The sequence below is a fragment of the Talpa europaea genome, assembly GCF_964194135.1.
Source record: "Talpa europaea genome assembly, chromosome: 1".
NCBI classification, from domain to species: domain Eukaryota; kingdom Metazoa; phylum Chordata; class Mammalia; order Eulipotyphla; family Talpidae; genus Talpa; species Talpa europaea.
This window is the reverse complement of record NC_140073.1, coordinates 77,541,310-77,565,374: the sequence shown is the minus strand read 5'-3', so window position 1 is coordinate 77,565,374 and position 24,065 is coordinate 77,541,310. Positions and strand designations below refer to the sequence as shown.

The following is a 24,065-nucleotide window of genomic DNA, read 5'->3' as shown; positions in this document are numbered from 1 at the left end:
ACCTGTTGCGCCACCAGGGAGGCCCCAACCTAGTGGTGTTTTTTAAAGTTCTTCTCCGATTTGTGCTGTTCAGTAACATACTCCTCCAGATGAATGCTCAGTATTCTGCAACACCACTTGCCATTTGTCCCAGAACCCCTTCCCATCCTACTTACTGAAGTCTAGAACAGATACAGGAATCTCTCTCTTTTTTTTTTTTTAAAGTATTGATGTGGCATTGATTTACAATAGTGTATATGTATTAGGGGTAGAGTCATACCTCAACAAATCTAAGTTACCATACCATACCAGCCACCAAACATCATTAATCCTCTACCCTAGTCTAGTTCACTGTTCCCCCTCTGCTCTTTGCTTCCCAGCCCTCACCCCACCTTTCTGGTAGCCTTAGTTCTACAGACTGCTAGGGTTGCTTTGGTTTGTTTTTTTGTGGTCCTTTGCTTTGTTCTTTATCATCCATGTAGTGTGAAATCATCTGGTATTTGTCTTTCTCCTTCTGATTTATTTATCCTAGCATAATCCCATCCAGTTCCATCCAAGTAGCTTCATCTTTAATAGCCGAGTAGTATTCCGTTGTATATTTATACCATTTGTTGTTGGGTACTTAGGTTGTTTCCATAGCTTGGCTATTGTAAATAGATATGCAGTGAACATAGGAGTGCATATATCCTTTCAAATTAGTGGTTTTGTATCCTTGAGATAGACACCTAGAGTGGAACTACTGGATCATTAGGTTGATCTATTTTTAATGCTTACTTAATCCTTACTATTTTCCATAGGAATCTGGACCAACTACACCCACACCAACAGTATAAGAGGGTTCCTTTTACTCCATACCCTTGTCAACACTTGTTTCTGGTCTTATTGATATGGGTCATTCTCATAGTTATGAGATGGTGTCTGATGTGTTTTTGATTTGCATTTCTCTGATAAGTAATGAGCATTTTTTTCACACAGACTTATTGTCTACCTGTATGGTATGTTGTCTTTGGAGAAGTGTCTATTTAATTCTTATTCATTTTTTGATTGGGTTATTTATTTTCTTTTTGTTGAGTTGTATAAGTTCTTTCTAGATTTTGAATATTAACCCTTGTCAAATGTACAGTGTGCAAAAGTTCATTTGCTAGGGTGTCTTTTTAGTGATAGTTTCCTTTACTGTGCAGAAGCTTTGTAGTTTATTTTTGTTTTGATTTTCCTTAGCCATTGCAGTTGAGTCAACAAAGACATCCTTCTAAGCCAATGTCATATGCTTTACCTACATTTACTTCTGTGAATTTTATAGCCTCTGGTCTTATATGTAAGTCTTAGCATTTTGAGTTAATTTTTGTGCTTGGTGCAAGATAATGGTCTAGTTTCATTCATTTGTTATGTTGCTGTCCAATTTTTCCAAAACCATTTGTTGAATACTTTCTTTTTTTCATTGTATGTTTTTGGCTCATTTGTCATAGATTAACTGTCTATATAAGTGTGGATTACTTCTGGGCTCTTAATTCTATTTCACTGATCTTGTGCCCCCCCAAGCCACACTGTTTTGATTAATATTATTTTGTAGTATAATTTGAAGTCTGGGAGCATAACACCTCTTACTTCTCAGAATTGCTCTATTAAAGTATTTTGTGGTCCCATGCAAAATCCTCAGCTCTGGTAGCTGTCACCCTCTGTCAGCTGTTCATACAGAATTTCATAATTGCCAATAACTTCTTTGGGGGTGACTTGTTCAATAGGTAGTCTGAGATTTCACCATTAGGGACTGCAATATCAAGGTGTCATTAATTAGGTTATGTAAGTATTTGAGTGGAGGTGCTAGAGTGAAGAGATGGGGATCTGTTAACCCAAACAGCTTCCTGTCTCTGATGTCATAGCCATAGCACTCGCTGAAGTGTTTGTGGGCATTCATTACCAGTACTACAACCTTCAGCCACAGGCCATTGGATCTCCTTGAACAGCTTGCTGGTCACCTTTGTCCTTGAGCAACTTCCAGGCAGAGCCACAGGTGGTGATTCATGGTCCACCTTTACCAGGTAGATGTTATAATCTTCCCTGTGTATTTTAAGTGGCAATGTTGGAGAGGTGAATAAGCGTGCTATCCAACTCATGGTTCTCAGGGTGTATTCTGCTATGCGAAAGTGTCCAAATAAAAGTTTATACATTAACAATGAAGCAGGCAGTAGGTGGACACCAGAACATAGACGTGCGTGTTGAACTTCCTCCTCTGATTAACAGGGTTTGTTAACACAGAAATCACATAGGCTTCTTCAATAGACACAAAAATGGTTTGCTGTCCTGGGACCATTTTTTGATTTTTGAGAGCTCATTCAGAAGAAAGATGTCTCTCTCTCTCTCAATTTTTCTACAAGGTTTCAGGATCCAGGGCTGGTGGGACTTTGACAGAATTCCTCTATGGCAGGTTGTAGTCCTCAGTTAACATAGAGGTATTTTCCATTTTCATATTTTTCTGCCAGAGGACTCATTTCTCTAGCTTTTTCCTTTGGGCTTTTTTTTTTTTTTTCTTATTCTCTGTGCTCCACCTACTCATCTCTCTTCCCCTAGCTATTTACTGTTTCCTTAGTTTTGCCTTTTCCACAATGTCATGTAGTTGCAGTTATGTATTATGTACCCTTGACATATTTGACATCTTTCACTTAGTAACATGTATTTAAGTTTCCTCCATGTCACTTATTTTATGGCTCAATAGCTCATTTTTTTAAATCACAGACTATTCCATTGTGTAGCTGTGCTATATATAGTTTCTTTATTCATTTACTGGAGGACATCTTGATTAATTCTAGCTTTTGGTAGTTATGAATAAAGCCTCTGTAAACTTTTGTGTGTAGGTTTTTATTTGGATATACGTTTCAACTCATGTGGATTGGAACTCAACCAAGGGGTGTAATTGCTGGATTATATGGGAAGAGTATGTTTAGTTTTTAAGAAATTCTAAGACTATCTTTCAAAGTAGCTGTACCATTTCACATTCCTACCAGCAATGAATTTGAGTTCCTGTTGCTTCACAGCCCACCAGCATCTGTGTTGCCAGCATCTGGGATGTTGACTGTTGTAGTAGGTGTGTGGTGGTATTTCATTGCTGTGACAGTTATTCACTAATATTGAGTTTTCTTTCTTACTTACAAATTCTTTTAACTTTAATTACACTCTCGCCATGTCGAATAGAAATGGTAATGGTAGCGTGCATCTTTTGCACAATTTCAGATGGGAAGCCTTACTGTTTATTATTCAGTAGGAAATGTACTGAAGATAGTTGAACATAACTATCAGATTGAGAGTTGTTTACACTTCCTAATTTTTTCAGGTTTTTAAAGATTATAGTGAAGTTTGAACTTCCCAATTTCTCAGCATTTTTTCCTTCTATTAATGTGATGCATTACATTGTTTATGCTGCTCTTGCCATTTTAAGATAAACCTCATCTGCTCATGACGTATTTTTTATATAAATCTATTGAGTTGTTTTGCAACTTTGTTCATGAGAAATAGGTAGGTCTGTAATATTTGCATCAGGTTTTGCTATCAAGGTTATCTGGATGGCAAAAAATAAATCTTATAAGTACCTTCTCTCTTTTCTCTGGAAGGGTTTAACTTTTGTGCTATTAAATATCTGATGGATTCCACCAGTGAATTCAGATGAGCAGATGGTTTTTATTCTTTTGTGAGGTAATCTAGTATTTTGTAGTTGTTTGTGTTTGGGGAATGTGAGATCCTTCCCCTCTTCAGGTATGATTGCTACAGTGCACCCAACACCAAAGCACCTTAGTCAACTATTGGTGACCCATTTCATTTTTCTTGCCATAATCCATACATATTTATGTGGGCAGAAGCAATGTCCAATTTTTCTTCACTTTCACTGACTCTTGCCTTCCTTGGATTGTTAAGTGATGTCAGTTTTGTTTTTTATCACTGCTTCCTTCTATGGGCTCAGCTCTGAGGCTCAGGGATGGCCTGCAACCTAGTTCCCACCTCCACCCCCAAATCCAAGCCCCCTTCTTTAAAAGATTTAATTATTTATGCATATAAGCTGGGGTACAGGTCAGAGGTGTAGGGGGTGAGATGATTCACCAGAGACAGAGTGGGGAGCAGAACAGGCAGATTGACCAAAGTGCACGGCTGAGGGGGAGCAGCGGACGAGTCAGGAGAGGTCTGCTGTGCCATGTGAGTAGCTCCCTGGCCGGCCAGGGATTGAACTCATGCTGCAGAGGCTGCGGACAGCTTCATGGGTTGCATCTTAACCCCTTGCACCACCAGGGAGGCCCCCCCACGCCCTTTTTTAAGCTTAAATTTCCCTGTTCCTCTTAATAATTCCTACCTGCTGCTTCTGCCTCCACGGACAGCTCAGTACTAGGGCATTTTCTGTGTTCTTCCTGATTATCTCCAAAGCTCCATACTCCAATACCAGCTACTAACCCAACTCTTCCTTAGGTGTCTGCTGGGTCCACATTTCCTTTCATCTAGTTTGAAGTCACAGCCTCTACTCACAGCATCTCTAGTTTCCACGGGTTGGACTGCACCGTCAAGGGAAGCCTTTAGGATGCCCTGAGTTCAGGGCTCACACGTGGATTACCCTTGGGCCTGCACTAGGTATCCTGGTCTGGTGTGGCTGGCAAGTCAGCACGTCTCTGGTATCAGCCCCTGGCTCATGGCACTCTCAGTGTTTCCCTTCAGTCTCTTTGTAGTATTGTTACAGAGCAACCCCGATTGGGCTTACACCTACCCACAGATCTGCACCCTGGTCCACACACATTTCCCTGATGACAAAAAATTGCTTTTGACTCAATATGTGAGGGTCTTAGCAAATATACATGGGGGTTCTGTTGATACATTGCTTCATAAAGTCATGGTTCTCTGTTGTACCAACCTACATCATCACTGGTCTCTAGCTCTACAAAGTTAGTAATGTTGCTTTAGTAACATTGCTCAGTATTTATTTTTTTATACTAAGGAAACATGCAAATTGCAGAACTGCACATAGACATGGTGCCATTAGCAGACATGTGCAACCACTCAGGAGGACCGCAGGTGGGTAGGGATGCCAAGGGGCATTTTCAAGCTTTGTCTGACTTTTTTTACAGTGAATAATCAGTAAAATACATTTGAATTATTAAAATTCACTTAAGTTCATACTGTAGAATGGGCAACTGACAGGTAGTGTTCTTAATATTCAAGAATAAAAGTAAGTAAAGCAATCTCCTAAAATGGGCAATGAAACAAAAAAACCTGGGCACTCTTTTTTCCAGGAATTAAATAGTACCTCCTCCTCCCCCACATCCTCTGTTCATGGGCTTTATCTTACCAGAAAAGTTACCATCCGGAATCTTCTGGTAATGTTAGAAAATCAACCCTACAAATGTGCAGAAATAGGGGAAATTTTCATAAAATTGCTTGCTTTAATTTGAATCTAAAATATTCCTTCCTACTTGAAAGTTTTAGGCACTTTGTTTCTCTGGCCCCCAGAGAGGCAGTTCTCAAGGGACACAAACCAAACCTTCCCAGCAGGAAGTCTAGGTGAGAAGCCCTGGCTCCTGGCGGATGTCAGCTCCTCAGGATGGCAGACAAGCTGGAGCCATTTACTTTCAAGTCCAGCTTAGTATGACTTAGTCGTCCAAAAAAGAGAAACCTAAATCATAGAAACAAAATGACCACATGCACCCGAACAGCTGTTTTCAGATAACCACAACAGTCAACTGGCGATGTATCTGCTTTGCAATATGGTGATAGACTTGACTGCACGGAGCCAAGATAGTAGGCCCAAACCCCAGTATTATGATGTTCAGCAACTTACTAAACCTCTGCTGCCCTCAGACTCATCTGTGAACTGGGGTGATCTCCCTTGCAGGCTTGGAGAGGTAGGAAAAGGCTACACTATTCACAGTGGTCATCTGAACAGTGCCCGGCATGCAAGACACACTTCAGCCTTGCTATTACTGAATTGTGTCAATTTCCAACTTTATAAATTTAAATAATTGATGACTAAGTTGCAGCTTGGACATGCCATGCAGTTTGAAGATGTGCCCTCACCCTCCAGCCTCACTGTGCTCACATGGTGCATCACGTAGTATGATGCCAACTCGGCAGGTAACCATGTGTCTTAAGAGGGCTGCCCTGGGCTTACTCTCAGCCAGGCCACCCCATCAGTAGGAATCTGATTTAGTCCAAGAATTCCAGGATTTAATAAACAGCCCTCTCTCTGGTTGCTTATAAAACAGCTACCATCTATAGGTGCAGCTTGTGATCCTGTCTGGTAGGAGCTAGTTTGTAACCTAAACTATGTGGATAATAAACTGCCTGGCATACAGTATAAACTCCAAAAATAAACTGATTTTTAATAACTTTTTATTCACTGGTATTAGCTTGTGAAATAGCTTTGGGAGTAATTTTGATGCCAATAGAGAAATGCTTGCCTCCGTAGCCCCCGTGTGCATCAGGGTGCTGTCCCTCGGTGGAGCAACCTTGAACACCGTGCTGGCCCCATCAGTCTAGGCTGTGGAAGGTGCTGTCTGTTGGGGTTTGGGTTCAGAAGGCCCTCTGCCCTTCGGCTGGCGCTGCTTAACTCAGCTCCCTCGGGTCTGTGTTACAGGGATCATGTACCGCAAATCGTGTGCGTCCTCTGCGGCCTGCCTCATCGCCTCGGCTGGGTACCAGTCCTTCTGCTCCCCAGGGAAACTGAACTCAGTGTGCATCAGCTGCTGTAACACCCCACTTTGCAATGGTCCCCGGCCCAAGAAACGGAGCAGTTCAGCCTCAGCCCCTCAGCCGGGGTTCTTCATCACCATCCTGCTCCTCAAATTAGCTCTCTGGTTGGCCCAGTGCTGAAGCTGATGTGAACGCCAGCACCTCCTGCGTTGTGCTTCTGGCCTCACTCCCTGAGATTCTCCTGGGTGTGCTTTGATTCTGGGTAGGGAGGGGAGTGAGTCTGTGTTCTCCTTCATTTAGTTCCTTTGCAGATAACGGAAGAGCTCCGTGAAACATTTTTGTAAGTTCTGGATTTTCAGTACATACGTAAAGGCAAGTGGTGGAGGGAACGCTGGCCCCATGTCTGTAATCAGTCAAGGCCAGGCTGGGCTTGGATTCAGTCCTCAAAATCCATTTCAGTGGATGTCAGACTTTTCCACAAGCTAGTGTCATGCCTGTCCCTGAGGGGGGGAGGGGTGCAGTCTCTTATTGCTGTGTGAGGGTGATGTTGCTTTCGGTGGGGAGAGCGGTTAGCAGTCAAGGCCACCCGACTTGACCGTCACACTTCAATCTCCTGCAAACCGTTCTCTAGTTTCACCTCCAAGTTGGGGGCTGGTGACTCGGGATTCAGTGGCTGGGGCTGAGACTCAGGTTCACCCTGAAAAGTGCTTAGAAAAATCTTGTTAGTTCTCCTTGCAGAGGAATTGCGCCCGGAAACCCTGAAGAGCAGCGGGCGGCGCATGGAGCGGACACTCTTCCCCAGGGAGGCATCACGCAGCTGCTTCTGGTTGGCGTGTTGCAGCGTCAGGCGGCAGCGCAGCACCTGCATGAACACACTGCGGAACTGCCGCGAGGACACGTTGTACAGGAGCGGGTTGATAACTGAGCTGAGGTAGAAGAACGTGTCGGAGAAAGGGAGGAGCAGCATGTACGCCTGGAAGTAGGACTTCGTCCAGTCGCTCTTGGGTTTGGCTGCAGCCATGATCCTCCGGACCTGGTTAGGCATCCAGCAGACGGCCAGTGTCACAACAATCAGCCCTGTACAGGCAAGGAGAGAGCGGGGATCAGCATGAGAACAGCAGCAAAAACCATAAAATATTTAGCCCCTCGGTTCTGTGCTTACTGGCCAGGAAATGGTACCACTTTTTCAATGTCCTCCTTGACAGCTTTTTTTGCCACTAGCAAAGAATTTAGCGCTGTTTGAAGGCCAGGGGAGTTGACGGTGTTAAAGACCATTAAATGCTTCAGACAGTTTATTTATACCTGTTGCTGCCTGTTAATTTAAAAAAAGAAAATGTTTTCACTGTTGTGTATCCGGGAAGCATTTTATGAAGTGCATAAATCTGGTTTTTGTGGTTTTGTTTTAAAGAAATACAGTAGAGCCATATGAGATAAAATAGTATTTGTATTTTAAAGAACTTCCCCATAAATAAGGCCCAGTGATACTTTGAATTCAAATGGAAGTGGTGTCACTTTGGTAGCAAAACAGCTTATTTTGTGACAATGATTTTTCATTCACTTTCAGGAGAAGCAGAATCAGGAATAACCTCTCACCAAGAATGTTTGGGGATGAGTTTACTAGGTGTGCACACCCAGAATTATAATGCGCATATCTGAAGCAGCACTTCCATGTCTTTTCAAGTGTTTTTAGAGATGACATATCATCCTCCCTCATGAGGAAAGACACTTATATTAATATAAAACTCCAAATTCAGCCAGTAACATGCTCATTGCTTTTGCAGCCCTGAACTGCAGTGTCAGCAGCCCAGGAAAGACCAAGCTGTAAAGTGACACTACTCAGAGGCCCGAAGCAGATCAGAAGTTGACTGCAAGCACTTGTTTGCATACCCTTGTATCTGCTTTCCAACTTTCACAATCATTACTCTTTCTAGCAGGAAAAAAAAAAAAAAAAAGATGCTGTATAGACCTCAGACGAGCGATACTACGCGTATCGTGAGGTTTCATTTACAGGGATAAGAGCTAGAAAAGAAAGATCAGAAACTCGCAGAGCATTTGCTCTCCTCTCTCCCAGAACCAAGACGGCAGAACGCAAGTTCCTGTGTGGAGAGCTGCTATCTGGAAGGCCTGTGTTGGATTTGTAGAAATGCTTCCTCCCTCACCTAAATTTGAATGATAGTGTCATTAGGAAAATTCATTCACATTTTCACACCTTCCAATTTTCTAGGAAACCACAGGGAAACGATTGTTGGCAATGATCCCTTCCTGCCTCTGATCGATTGTAAATATTTAATATGTGCTCCAGGAAAGACAGCCATGTTTACACATACAGGGTTGGTGCTTCTGCACGCACTCACCTGAGCATCCCTGATCTGGTGGCAGAGGGACCCCTAGATATTATTCTGTGACAGTAAAACAGCCCTGTTCTAACACTAAATCCTCCATAAAATCCAGATGTCAGCAAAGAGGGCCTTGGAAATAACAGGGAAGTAGAATTTCCAAGTGTTTTTCTCCTGTCAAACCCCAATCTCTTGAAATACAAACCAGTATGCTATACCGAGAACATTCAATAAATCTAAAAATAGGGAAAGCAGCACCTTGATCTGATGAAAAGGCAAAAGAAATCACCTTTAGATGATTTAGAATAGACTCTTGTTATAGGAACAAAAATTAACACTACCGATTTAAAAAAAAAATGCCTGGCTGGGCAATTGTGATGTTTTTTCATTGCTCTAAGATGCACGGTTGCTTCCAGCTACTTCTGCTCTTCCAAGTATGTTCCTAAGTTATTTCTCATTCATTGTGCAGGCGGGAGGACACTCACCCTACCTAAGGGAACTACTTTTCTTTACCAGGTTTTCAATTTTCTCTTCCCTGCCACTGAATTTCAGAGAACAAGTATAGCCATCTTCATCTCAGAACGTATTTCCTAGAATATGGAAATTGAACACAGGTTTTAGATATGTGCTATACAGCACCGTGGGAGGTTGTCCTTCTGGCAGCAAAGCACTAGAAAGGGAACAGGAACAACCTTGTACTTAGCACAGGTAGAACATTTGCACAGCTTTAAAACCAGTGCAAGAAAGGGAAGCAGGATTGTTGGAAAGGAGAAATTATAAAATCGCTCTGCTTCTGTGCTGTTCCCCTTCTGTTGATCTTTTATTTTCACAAAACTCATTTTTGTGTTACACTTTGCCTGGCATCCTTTTTCCTTGATTAACCACCTCATCAAAAGCAGCAGCTTTGGTGAGGAAAAGCAAGATCCAACATCCCAGGTATGAGGCAAGGGACCTCCAGGATAGAATTGTTGTTTTGAAATTGAAATGAGCGAAAGTAAATTAGTGAAAAGCACCTTTTCTGAAGAACTAGCAGAAAATGGGAATGACACCTGAGATTCTCCAAAGGTAAGGAAAAGGGAAATCATGGCTTTGAGTGTCGAAGTCGGTAGACAGGATAGTAAGTGCCAGCATGGGAAATGAGAGGCCGAGAGCTGAATTAGAAATGGTCCGGGATTAAAAGATTGGGTATCGGATCTTGAGCTAAAAATGACTGAATATTTACTGAGTGATCCCTCTGTCAGGTTCTGCACAGAGCACTCTGCTCATGTCCATGCATTTCTCACTCCTGACAACAACCTGCTGAGATAAAAACTATTTTCATTTTACAGATGAGGACGTTAAGGCTCAGAAGAGGTTAGTTGCCCAAAGGAGGACATAGGCTTGGTAAACACCAAAATCCATGGTATCTATTTTTTCTCCAATAGATTTTCACTCTGGGAAAATATAGAAATTGCAAGTAAGTAGGAGCCATCATCCTACCCTATGTGGATACAAAGTGATGCTGCCCACTAGAAATATAGGCAGCTTGAGTAGCCACAGCTCAAAAGTAGATGAAATCAGCTTCATTGTGGTCTTTAATCCAGTTTGCCCCAAATACTATCACCTGTAGTTTATCCACAATTATTTGAGATGCTTTACATTCTTTCACACCAACTCTTTGAAGCCCAGTGTGGCTTTTACGCGCGTTGCACATTTCTATTAGGACCAGCCCTTCGTGGTAGCAGCTACCATACTGGACAGCACAGGAAAAAGTAATCCTTCCAGATTGCACCCCCTCCCTATTTCTCCCCTTCCCATCCCCCACAACAGCATCCTCCCTAGCCACATACACACACAGAGTCAAGTCAAACCAAGGAATCACCTACCTGCACTTAGCCTAAGGTCCTGACAGAACAGAGCAGCCAGGTTGAATCCTGTTTCTGAGTGTGAATTCTCCACTCTAGTGTCAAACAGGTTTTTCAGTCTTTTCATATAAAACCTTCCATATAAGGTTCTATATACATATTACTGAAAGCCTTAAATTTTAAAAGCACAAAAATATAGTTTGTATTTTTCATTCTAAACCTTGGCTAGTGCTGAAATAACACAGACTATGCCAAATACCTGGCAGAGGTGTTGGAATATATGTCCCCCACCTCAACTGGAGGTGGGAAAATGGCTGGTGTCTTTCCTCCTGTGCTTTGAGAGTTTGGTTCCCGGAAAACCGGGGCATTGGAGCTACAGCCAAGGGCAAGTATAAGATGTAGCAGAGGATGCTGGCTGGGGTAGGGGGCAAACTAGACCCTGGTGAAATTGGTCAGAAATGACAGGGCATTGCTCCTCCTTACATTAGGGAGAACAAGTTTGCGATGTTAGATGTCACATCATACCATGTCCAAAGGTTAACTTCTTACTCTGTTTATGATTGGTTCAGCTCAAGTGCCAGCTACTCTGTAGCTCAGTCAAAGCTTTAAAGTCTTAGTCACACCTTAAGTCAATTAAAACTTTGACTAAATTTACATTGGTCCACAATCAATCTGGCCTGGCATATTACACGTGAAAACAATCTATAATGCCTGGGTCTGTGTGGTGTAAGGTAAAGCCTACGCTTAAATAACTTTCCTATGAACTTGAACTAAGATCAGTGAACTGAAACCAGTCATGGAAAACAGGTAAACAGTTTTAATGGAATTGTTGACAGATCGGTACTGTATTCCAGAAAGCCTGGCACTCTGGGTTAAGAAATACGCTCAGATCGTCTGTCCACATAAAGTGCTTGCGTTTTTCCTCCTTGATTGATCGCTACACTAAATTGACAAGAGCCAGTGAACGCTGACACAGGTTTTGCGGCAGAGTAATTTTTAAAAAGAAGTAGAGCAGGGTCCAACACTGTTCTGCACTGAAGCCTGACACCCACAGCACCCGAGTCAGCCTGTCGGCTTTTCCTCTTCATTCCTGTGATGTTGGGCTCACTTTCCCCCTCTAACCTTGACTGAGAAGGGGATCTATCTGTGTTCCCCAGACTTCATCTTAGAGTCATCAGGACAGCAGAAGAGGGGATAGTGGAGACCAGCTACGAATGAACAAACAGAAGTGGAGCTGAGTGACTCACCCTCGCCTGACCACTCAGTACACAGGAGTCGACCTGAGATTCACAAACTTGTTCTTCAGTTCTAGGCTCAGGTGCTGGCCCTTCACAACATAAACTGCTGGGAGAGGCTTGCCCATCTCAGACCCCAGCTGACGTGAGCTCCACACCTTCTCTCTACACTGTCTGGACTCAGCTTTCCAAACAGGTCCCTCAAGAAAAGGCACATGACAAAGCACTGGAGCACGTGTTCCCAGAGGACGGTGAAGTGCAGCCCAGGAGAGCTGAAGGACGTTTAGAAAAGCAAGTGACTACAGGTCTGGACCTCCTGACCAAACCTATAAGGACTCTACCTTACGTAAGCACCTGCTAGAAAAGAAAACTCACACCAAGCAGACAACATCTGAACATTTGCTTTCCTCAAGCAAAGGTACTATGTGTAATTTAAAGAAATCCCAGATTTACTTTTCCCCCTGGTGTTGGAGGCCTGTCTTACCAAGGCCTTATAAGCCTTAGGGGGCCGGCGGAAGGGATTTAGGAAGGGGAAATGTTGCGAAATGATCTGATCTGAGTAGGATGGCTACTCCCTCCTCTTCTAGCCCACTCTTTCAACTTCTCTCCAACCCTGACGGCCCTGAGCAGGAGTTAGAGATATTCAACTCCTTTTTTTCCTCCGGTGACGTTTTCTGCAAACAGTCCTTGATTGTCTGTAATAGATGTGGATGATGTGAAGCTGAGGCGGCTGACCTAGCCACAGCCTGATGACTGGGAGCAACGGGAAGGGCTGACCCTCCTGCAGGTGGGAACACTGAGAATTAAAGGAGAGGCAGAGTCTGCCCGACTGCACTGTTCAGGCGAAGGGGCGTAGGTGGAGGACTAGCAGGGCAGCGCCCCTTGGGAAAGCTGCAAGGCTCCCTGTGGCCAGAACAAAGGGGTGGAACGGAGGACAGTTGGTGAGCACTTGATCAGTTGTTTTGTATGACGCATTCATTCCCACTGAGTAGAGTGAGGGACATCTGCTTGTCAACTGACATTTAAACAGCAATTGCCAGTAGAAAGCGAGCATATGGTCAGTTGAATGAAGAGCCAGGAAGAGACAAATACATCCACGCAAAGGTTTTAGCATTTTCTCAGTTTATATCTTTGTGTTTGCCAGTCAGCTGGGACATCGCTCTCACTCACTGACTTTGTCCAACCCGAGGAGCCCGGTCAGTGCTTAGAGATACAACCGAGGTTGGTGCTAAGACCATGGTTCTCAAAGGTGGGGTTCCTGGAGCTGTGGTGCACATTTCGGGCAACCCAGAACTACCGAATCAGACTCTTAGGTTAAGTAGCCCACCAGCTGACATTGCTGCTGCCTCAAATTTGAGAAGCCCCAGTCCTTAGAGAAACACAAATTGAGGTAGAGCCCGCCTCACTGGACACTTGCGTGGCTCTCTTGCTGTGCTTGCCTCGAAAGCAGTGGGTTTGCTGCATGTCTCCCGCAGGACTAAGGGCCCCACCCTTCTGTTCCTCTCTTGGCAGCTGTGCTGTCAACCCCGTCTTTCCTGAGCACAGCCGCCCCCTTGGTCCCTTCTCTTCCCATATTTCTCCTGTAGGTAAAGCAATGGCATCTCTCTTCTTCCTGCCCTTTACCTTTTTCCAGGATTGCCATAAACCAAGCCATAAGTGGTCCTTGCTTAAACTTGTCAGACACCCACCTCCTTGGATGACCGAGAGGCGACGCGGTCAGCAGGCAGACTCAGTAATAGCCAGGAGGTGCTGCCCAAGCAGATGGTCCCCACTCATTGCTAAGTTTGCCAAAGGAAAGCAAAGGTTTTGGGAGCAAGGGAGATGAGCTGTAAGGGATATGGTTGCTACCCAAAACCTGGCAGCCCCCCGTGAGAGCAAGCTCTCTGTCCTTTGGTGCCTGTCCACCAGGGCGGTGGTCACGCTTCCGGTCAGCTCAGTGACCTCTGTTTAAGCAGGTCTGCCTTTTGCCCTTTTTCCTATTGAGAAATACTCCAGAAAATAAAAGCTGTTGGGCTTTGGCTTTCAGAAAAGGGCGAGGCCACTGCTTTAAGATGATAGAAAGGCCACAGATGGCTGCTTCTGTCCATGAAGACAGATAGCGTGATGTCTCATCCTTGCTGTGCGGCTATGTGATGGAGCCCAGGAAAGACGCCCTCCACTGTGGCCCCATCCACCATGCTGAGGCCAGAGACCTCTGCTATGTGGCACAGAATCCAGATTCCAAATGGCCTGCAATTTGCTAAGGATTACATCCATCTCATTCTGCTCTGCAAGCTTCAGTGCAAGAAGAAAAACCATAAATTGCTACTGTAACACACTCATTTCTGAACCAAGCCTGCCTGTCTGGGAGCTGTAGGAGAGTCCCTTGCACTCCAAGTAAGCATCTAGGGTCATCGTTGTGGTTCAGTGCCTCTGTTCCTTTATGAATGCATGGTAAATGATCAACTGCAGTCATTAAATAAATATTTTTCTATGTGGATCTCAATTGTACATTTGTGTGACTTTCTATGCAAACAGCCCATTCTGCATCCACTGATAAGTCAGTCCCAAAATGTGGTGTAGCTATAAAAGCACGTCTCTGATTTTCAGCAACACAGGTGAAATCAAATGCTCCTACCTAGTAAGAAGCAGCACAGAAGTGGGTGATGGTAATGAGGGCCTTGATGCCCTCCCTGCCTGCCAGGAAAGCTGCCAGCTGTTTGAAGGTTGGGCCATCACTTCCAGAGGACCAGCTTATTCCTGCCCCACTGGTGATGAATGGTGAAAGGTCGAAGTTTCTAACAGAATTTACCATTTGCAGGGAGCTAGAGAATTAAATGCCAGAGTGCTAGCACTGACAAAACCTCATAGATGAGCTAACAGAATTTCTAGAGAAGTAGAAGTGGGACAAGGTACCCAGTTCACAAAGGGACTGCAGGAGGCCAAGCCTAGAACCTCCAAGTTCAGTGGTGAGAGCAGAGGCCATGTGCTCCCCACTGATGAAGCTGTGTCTGGCCACCCCCACATAGCAGAAGCAACCGGGGCATTTCCAGAGCAGTGACAAGTGATCACTGTGCCTGCTGATCCTGCTTGCTGCCTTTCTCTTTTGCAAGGTCTCTGCTTATGCCCCCTCGCTGCAGCAGAACAACCTGAGACCCTGGCAGGACCAGCTCTGAGGGACTGTGTGAGGAAGCCTAGTCTGGCAGGGATGAGCGCAGAGCTGACCTTCCTCTCTAGGGGGCTGCTTCCATAGCTGTAGTGGCCCAAATAATCATTCTTCCAAAGGCTGTCTGCTGGCACGTACTGTCCACTTTTGTTGCCTAAAAGTTAGAGTCAGAGGCCAGCTACCACTTCCTGCTTCTACTAAACAAAAATCAAGGGCTAGAAAAGGATTTCTGCCCACCCTTGTCTAGATAAGGGCTGGATTAGCTGTTCAGGTTGCCATAACCAGGTACCACAGAAGGGGTGACTTCAACAGTGGAAACTGATTTTTCACATTAGGGCTGTGATGGAAGTCCAAGATCAGTGCACTCACTGAATCGCTTCCTAGGGAGACCCTCTAGCTGTGCCCTCACATGGTGGTGGGGGTTAGGGATGGAAAGGGCCTCACCCTTACAATCTCGTTTAACCTTCATGGCCTATCTCAAATACAGTCACATCCAGGGCTAGGGCCTCAACTTATGAAGGAGGCATAATTCAAAATGTAGCATGGGCTGCCATGCCTGTCCCATCCCTGTGACCTTTTAGCCCTCCAGCCCTCTGCACATACTGATACCCCGCCTGGTCACATCTCCCTCACCTTTTTTTCTTCATCTCATCCCAACCACCCATGCTCTGTGCAGTCCTTACAAGCTTCTACTCAGTGTTGTTGCCTCCAGGAAGCCACTTTTGTTTCCTCAAGTCCACGCCTAGCTCCCTACTCTGAGCACACCTTTTACTCCTGCCCTGTCAGCAAGACCGCAGTGTAATCTAGACTGCAGGTTCTCTGGAGACAGGACCCACTCTTCATTATCGCATCCTCTGCACTTAACATAAAACCTCAACATAGTAGTTGCTCAATAAACATCTCTAGAAGGGAGGGTGTTAGAGGTTCCAGGTGAGGGACGGCATTTAACAAACATTCGTCTAATTTATACAGAACCAATTTGAAGCCAGATTCTCTGTCCACAGACAGCAGTACCAACTCTTGACTTAGGGCCTAGTGTCTAGATCATTTCCATCTCCTTTCCTGAGGAGAACAGGGAAGAGTGGGAAATGAGAGAGGGGATCATCTTCCCTTTAAAGCAAGACCAGACCCCAGGCCCAAGAAGGAGGTCTATATGGGGCTGAAGGGTTCTGAAAGTACCTTCAAATGCCATCAGTTCTAGTCTCTTACCCACTGGGCTCTTAGTCAAAGGATCCTATATACTAGAAACTCTAGTATAGAGAATCCAGGGCTAAGAAACTCATTTTCCTATTTTTCTCCAAGATGGTCCCATGGGGTACAAATAGAATACAAGTTAAGGTCATTGGATCAAACAGGATATATAATAAAAAGTTACATTTACCAAGAAGACACATTGGAGGATATTTGCTTGTCCACAAGGAATTGACCTCGAGAGCCCTTTACATCACTGTCCCTCATGAAGATGTTACAAGTCGTTATCAGAGAAGCTGCAGGTCAAGACGGGAAGCATAAGGATTGGGGTCTGCAGCCAAAACTTACAGAGAAGAGAAAGCAGCTGGAAGAGCATGGGTAGAGGTGGTGAGAGATGATTTCTCCACCGCATGCTATGTGATCTCATGGGAATGAAATCTGACTATTTCAACCCTCAATTTCCATGTGGGCACATAAGAGTGCAGAGCATGACGATAGTCAGATGATTCCCCTCCTGTGCTATACTCATCACCAACTTTCCAATAATATATTTCCCTACCACCTTCAGCTTCACCTCCACTTAACTAGTCATCTGCTTCCCCCAAGAGATGCTCAGCTCTACTGCCTAAAGCTCAGGGTCCTCATCTGTAAGGTAGAGCTAACGGCAGCTACCATGATGGTTACATGAGATCATGATTGTAAAGTGCTAAATTCAGTGCCTGCAGCCAGGCGAGGGCTCAGTGACAGTTATGACCATCATCGCCTCCAAGATCATGTAACTCCGCTGCTTTCTCTACCATCACCATCTCCATCCCTCCACCGAAACCACCATCACAACATCCATGATCAGGTCTATCTCTATTATCTTCACCTCCAACAGTATCATCTCTGCCACCACCACCACCATCCTTCCGGACACTGAGATAGCTCCCAGAGGTCAGAGATCTAAGGATAGGCTGACTAGAACTACACATGTCAGATACCATCCAATCCTAGACTCTCAGAGAAGGCTCAGACAGCAGCATGAATTTACCAGGGATATCCCATTAATCAGCAACAGAGAGAGGACCAGGACTTAGGCCTCCTGATTTCCAACTCAAAGTTCTTTCCCTACCAGGAACGGCACTCCACCACCCTCCCCTAAGACCCTGATTCATTTGTCCCTCTGCTAACACACACATATGGGTATTTGGGGTATGAGTAGTCAGGGGGGCAGAGTGGAAGCAGTAATTAAGGATTAGATGGACAGAAGATAAGCTTGTGAGAGGAGGAAAAATTCCCACTCCCAGAAGACAGGATCCCTAAGCCCCTCCCCAAAGCCCTATCCCCATATAGTAACCCTACAGGAGGAATGACAGGGCCAGAAGGTTCTGCCACTGCCTGAGCATCTTGTTAGTTGGACCAAGACGCACTCCAATCCTCCTTTCTCCATCCTCCATGCCACCCTTCCACGTACCTGCACCCACACGCAGTGCCCTGGCCCCATGTAACCACAGACTGGAGGAAGGCAGGCTGGAATTTAGACTCATGCAGACCTGAGTTTGAATCTCAGTCCTGTTATTTGCAGCTATGTGGCCACAGATTTACATATCTGCGGGGTGGATAAAGTAATAGTATCCACCTCATGGAGTTAATGCTAAAAAGAAAATAAAATAGAAAAAGCTAAAGGAGGTGCCACTGTCGCCTCGCAGGGTGGCACAGGATGGAGGAAAGACAACTTAAAGTCCAAGCAGAGAGAGAGAGAGAGAGAGAGAGAGAGACACCTAGAGGGGGTTTGCACCTCTGGAGATGCAGCGCCTATTTCCAGCACCTATTTCCCACCTAAATACAAAATGTTTATTGGAAATCAGATTCAGGAAGGTGGGTGTGTACATGGAGGAATGTGCCTGGTGGGGATGGGTATTGGGGATGCATAAATGTCTGCCACAAGCTAAGGGGGAGTACATAGGGGCTGTTGCCTGGGGGGCTCCATTATTGCTGCTGATCAAAGCATCTTATCTCTAGTTCCCATTTACACTTACCTTTCTGCAAAGGTGGTCCAGCTGGTTGTGCTAATCTGGCCATAATGTCTGCCCGCTGCTTTCAGCAGATACTGATTTTTCCAGTATATTCCTCATACCAAGACTTTTGTCCTGGTGAAAGGCCCCCTGCCTGACTCTACATTTTAGCTTGACCAGCAGGAACTTTGGGCACCAAGACAACACCCTGAGAACAAGGGGGGCTGGGGAGTCCACAACCACCAATGAAAGGCAGCTTGTACAGTTTGTTACATTGTTCAGTCATCTGCCCCACAGAGGAGGTGATCCCACCTAAATACAATATAGCACTCACATTTCAAATACTCTCTTCCCAACTCATTTACATGCATTTATTTAGATTTAACAAGTTGGCCACTACTTAATTTCATTGCTAGTATTCAGATAAGAAAACTGAGGTATGATCAGTTGAGTGACTTGCCCCAAACTCACACAGCTCACACGGGCTGGGCCAGAAGTTTAGCTCAGGCAGTCTGGCTCAGGGCCATGTCCTCTGCCCACTTCCCCAGCCACCTGCCCTTAGCTGGGGAGCCTCTCAGGAGGATCAAAGCTCAAATGGTCTCTGAATCTCAGGTTCAAATTAAGGTATTTCAAGTCAAATGGCTCAAGTTCAGAAATAAATTTCTTATGATGTCATCGTGAAGAAAGCAATCTTGACTGCCAAGAAATAAAGACTCTTAAACACTTCTCTCCCTGGGCACAAGGAAAGGTATTATCTTGAAAGGATCTTTTTACATTGAAGAGGAACACAAAATTTCCTGTTACCACAAGTGAAGTTTGATGGCATTGAAAGAACCAAAGTAACTTTTTTTTTTTTGGGGGGGGGTGTGTTTTTTTTTAATTGTTTTTATTGAGCCAGCATTGGTTTCCAACACTGTTTTAGGAGTACAGGTTTGCACTTCTTCAAAGGTATGTTGCCACATGCTGCTAATACCCTCCACATAGTCCACCAGATCTCCTCTATCCTTTGCTCCCCTCTCTAACAACCTCAGTTCTGTTGCCAGAATTCAAGACTTGCTTTGTTTTGTTTCATCTGTTCATTTGCTTTCTTTCTTTATATTTCATGCATGAGTGAAATCATCTGAACCAAAGTAACTTTGAATAGGAGTCTGACAGGGTAGCCTCCTGCAGAATGTTGGGTTTTGATTGGGTTTATTTTGTGGGAAGCAAGAACCTCCATTTCTTGCACAGGAAGAGACCGGGGAAAGAATACTTGCCTATGAAAATTCATTCAAATTCAGAGTTGGAGACTTTTCTCACTCATAATAGACTGCTGCTCCCCCCCTCACTGGCCCCCATAAACACAATCTAGAATTGGGTTTCAAAATAATTGAGTTCAGCTCCCTGTTCTCTGCTCACAACATGTAAGTCAGCAATGAAATCTATACCCAAATGCCAGGACAGGAGGCAAAAAATAAAATCAGCTGATGGGAAAGATACCTAATGAGATTCACGCAGCAGCTGGCTCACGCTTTTATTTAGAGCCAAGGGTCTCGAGTGAAATCAGTAAAGCTCTCAGGAAAGTGGGGGAGATGGCATCAGGCTGCTAAGACAGGGTTTTGTATGAGAATGCCCAGATGAGGGTGCCTTCCTATTAATGGTTTGTAAATGAAATTGCTGTTGCATGACATGACAAGAATAAATCCCTCCTGGTAGGTTTTTCTTTTAATAGGGCAAAAAGATCTTTGAGGCAATAGTCTTGTAGATTTGGGAACATTAAGTATAATCTCTCTGATCCAAGAGCAGCAGTAACTGTCAAAGATGTACGTTACACGCAGTTAACGCATACCATTCTACGAGTGGCATCCCTCCTGCTCTCTCACCAAATGGCAGAGCACGTCCAGACACCATCTTCAGCATTCCCCCGCATGCCCTCTCCGCAGGCACCTCCTCCATGCCTGACTTGAAATACCATCTCGAGGGATCTACATTTCCCTTGTCAATGTTGCCAGCTTCGGTAGCCCAACCCATATACCTATAGCCCAACCCCTACGGCCCACTGCCTACTCACCGGAACTTGGGGAGCTAATCAGAGCCTATGATGGGACATGTCCAAAGTGAATGAATGACCAGCCACCCACTGAAACCTGTTCTCCTTTCATTGCTCCCAATGTTGATGAACTCTACTGCCACTAGCTGAGTTTTTCTAGCTGGGAACCTGCATGTCATGCTGTTCTATTTCCTTCCCTGCATTCCCATATCCAATCAATCCCTAGGCCTGTCAGTGAAACCTCCAAACTCTACCCCATTCTCACCACCCCCTACCCCCACCCTAATGCGGACTGACACCAACTCATATCTGGACTAGCAGAAGCTCCTTAACTGATTTTGCTCAAAATCACTCTTGTCGAAGCCATTCTTCACACAAGCCAGGACCATTCCATTAAAAAGTCCATATCACCCCCTGTTTAAAATGCCTTATTATCGACATTAGAGTGATGCCCTTAGCAAGCCCTGCAGTATCTGACCCAGCTTATGCCTTTAGGCTCTCCTGCACTACCTCCCTATTTTCTGTTTCCTTAGCCAAAAATCTAAACTTTCTCTCTTCCTGGAAATAGCCAACTCCTTCCTGCCTCAGGGCTCTTATCCAGCCAGGCCCCCTGCTCCTTCACATTTTTCCCCCTCTATTGGAAAGGCCACTTCCTGTGACCTCCTGTTTGAGCCCTGTTATAAGCCCCTATCATCTGAACATCTGGGCCACACTGTACCTGTGGGTATATATGACCTGGAATTTGTATCTTTCACGGCAGTGAAAAGGCATGGGGTTAAGGCCTGAGTCTGATCAGAGGCTGGGTCCCACCTATTCTATATCTGCAGTATCCACCCCAGTGTCAGGTACATGGTAAATGCACAAAACATCTGGAAAGACCTACCAGTTTGATCATCCTATCCATGTCATGAGGTAGATGGAGTGGGGGCCAGTAGCCCCTCTATGCTGACCATTGAGAAGGTTGACATGCTACAGATTTGGTTCGTATTACAAAGAACATATGTGGAAGACAGAAAGCCTAAAATCTTAGCTCATCCAGTCAAGGATGTTCACAAATTTAAGTACTGATCACATCTCCATGTTTGAAACCCCCTCTTCCAGAGCGCCACCCCACACTTCCCAAAATTTAGCTGAGAAAAGCAAGCATTCCTTTCCCAGGAAGGACTGAAGATTTCATCTAACCATTGTCTTGAAGGCCTAAGCAACTACGAGCAGCACATTGAAATGGCAGGCATTTGTGTTTTCAGACTAGGACCCACCTTAGTGATGGCAGATGAATTTCATTGCCTATAAAATGAGAGGTTGCCTTAGACTTCTGAGGCTTTCCTGCTATAAAACTGTTACTTCTCATACTCATGATCCTCACCTCAAAACTATAGGTGATCGGAATCACATTTCACAGGGATATTGTATCAAGTGAATATTAGGCTTACACTTTCTAGTATTTCCAGAAAGACAAATTCAAGGTTTATAATCACCCCCTTATATAGTTCCTCAGTGATGCCTAACTGTCTTCACTCTTGCTACTCCGCATGTGATCTATGGTATCCAGTGAGAGCTTGTTCACAATGCAGAAGCTATACTCCTCCCCATCCTGCTGATCAGAATCAACATGTAAACAATACACCCAGCTGACACATGACCTACACTACAGCATCTCAGCTTCAACACTCCAGCTTCTTAGCATCATACCCAGGCTTCACCTCCCATGTGCCACGTGGCCTCTGAGACTTGTCACCACCCTCCTGGGCCCGTGCTCCAAATGACTCACATTCCCAGGTCTGCCAGGTATCTGCTCAAGACAGACTCCAAAAATTCCCACAAGGTCCAATATCCTCTCCTCTGGGAAGGGCTCTCTGGCTTATTATTCAAAGGAAGGGATTTCCCTAGACCTTGTCTTTGTTTCCATAACAGTACAACCATACAATTTTCATGATGAATTACTGTGCTGGATCACTCTGAGCATCTGGAGAGCAAGACCCATGTCTTGCTCATATAACACAGTAGGAACTCAATGCATGGTGATTGAAAAGTATTTAAAAAAAAGCTCATTAAGATATGCGCCAAGTCCCCATTCTGAATTTCTGACTAAACTGCAATCTCACGATATTGACAATCTGATTATATTGTGCATGTTACACACACACATTTACATATGCTTACACATCACTTTATTGCTTATGTAAGCATTATTATTCCAAGGTGGAGAGATAGTGCAAGAGTGGTCAATCAGAGTCACAGTGGCTGGTTCAGTGACAAGCAGGGGACCCAGATCAGGTCAAGCAGAGACAGACTTGAGACATTCGCTACAACTCCTGGGAAAGAAATACTCTGCTGGAGTTGCTAAACCAGGAAAATATAAGCCTGTGAGTCTGTAGCCATGACTGTAGCAGCATGGGAGAGCCTTCCCTGCAACTGATGCAGATCCTAAGGAAAGGGGCTCGGAGGTTAAGCTCCAGAGACGAATTTCTAATATAATTTGAGACTACATTCTGCCGGGTCTGAAATAAGATCTAGCCATGGACTTTTCAATTACATGAGCTAATATGCGCTTCCTTTTTTTTTTTTATAAATTGATTTGAATATGGTTGTCTCTTCCAACTAAAACCACCCCAATTACATAAGTGTCCTTAACTTAGTGAGTACAGAGGAGATTCTGAAGCTCTTAAGGTAACATTACCCAGACTCTCAGATGTACCCTGAGCTGCTCTCATGTAAATAAACATTTTCTTTTGCCCACTGGAAGGGAAAAAGGAAAGAGCAGGCTGCTCCCCACCCCTTACACCACATGATGTGGACTTCAAAGCCCATTGCTCTCTTTCCTCTTTATTGACTAGAGCAACCCAATCATTCCCTTTCATAGGGAATCTATACTTATTTACTTGATTCTGTTGCAAAAAACAGCTACTCCTCCTCTTACCTCATGCAAGGCATGTTTGGGTATAGAACTTAGAGCCAGAAGACAGGTCAGAGCACATTCCAGCAGAGCTTTGTTATTGGACCAATGGGAAAGAAAATGGTGAGCACTGAGGCCAAGCCACCAATCGGCTGATCTCCCTCTTGTAGTCATTGCTTCCCGCTACACCCCAATGTTCCCATAGGTATCAATTCACTGACTTTGCACACAGTCAAAAGTACTCATGGAATGATTTAAGTATTTACTCAAAATGCCTTTAGAGAAAGCACTGCAGCCTTGGATTCTAGTGCCAGGTCTATACCGCCCAGCTGAGTGACTTTGGTGATGTCATTTCACCAGTCAGGATTTGTTTCTTCATTAATAAAGCTAGAGAATGGACTTAAGGGATTGTAAAATACCTGAAGTTTAATCAACGTAAAGCAGATCGCAGACAGAAAGCTGGCTGCTGAATCAGCAACACACAGGAATAAAATCTCATCCCTTTATGGGACTCCAAAGATGAACATCATCTCAAAGATGCAGGAAAAGAATTGTCACAATTGAGAAGCTCACAAAGTCATCTACTATAGACATGATTTTTTTTTCTCCTGTACATGATCCCTTAGTGACCTCAGATTTGCCTTTTTAAATGTTGTTTAAAATTTTGTTTACAAATGGAATACGTGTTGATCTCTGAGTTTACCCAGGATGGTCTTGATTTGTAGCACTTGCCCCAGCGTATTCATTACTAGC

General features: G+C 44.5%; 2 protein-coding genes across 2 annotated transcripts in view; one reads left to right on the top strand and one right to left on the bottom strand.

Moving 5' to 3' along the window:
* Nucleotides 1–6,819, top strand: part of LYPD1 (LY6/PLAUR domain containing 1) — a gene marked incomplete at its 3' end in the record, with an annotated part of 37,405 nt that extends 30,586 nt beyond the window's left edge. Inside the window, exon 3 of the mRNA XM_084244117.1 lies at nucleotides 6,584–6,819. Within this exon, the coding sequence (XP_084100243.1) occupies nucleotides 6,584–6,819 (236 nt within the window). The remainder of the gene's footprint in view (nucleotides 1–6,583) is intronic.
* Nucleotides 6,820–7,237: 418 nt separating this feature from the next.
* GPR39 (G protein-coupled receptor 39) overlaps nucleotides 7,238–24,065 on the bottom strand; it is a gene marked incomplete at both ends in the record, with an annotated part of 205,360 nt that continues 188,532 nt past the window's right edge. The window contains one exon of the mRNA XM_084254902.1: nucleotides 7,238–7,716. Within this exon, the coding sequence (XP_084111028.1) occupies nucleotides 7,238–7,716 (479 nt within the window). The remainder of the gene's footprint in view (nucleotides 7,717–24,065) is intronic.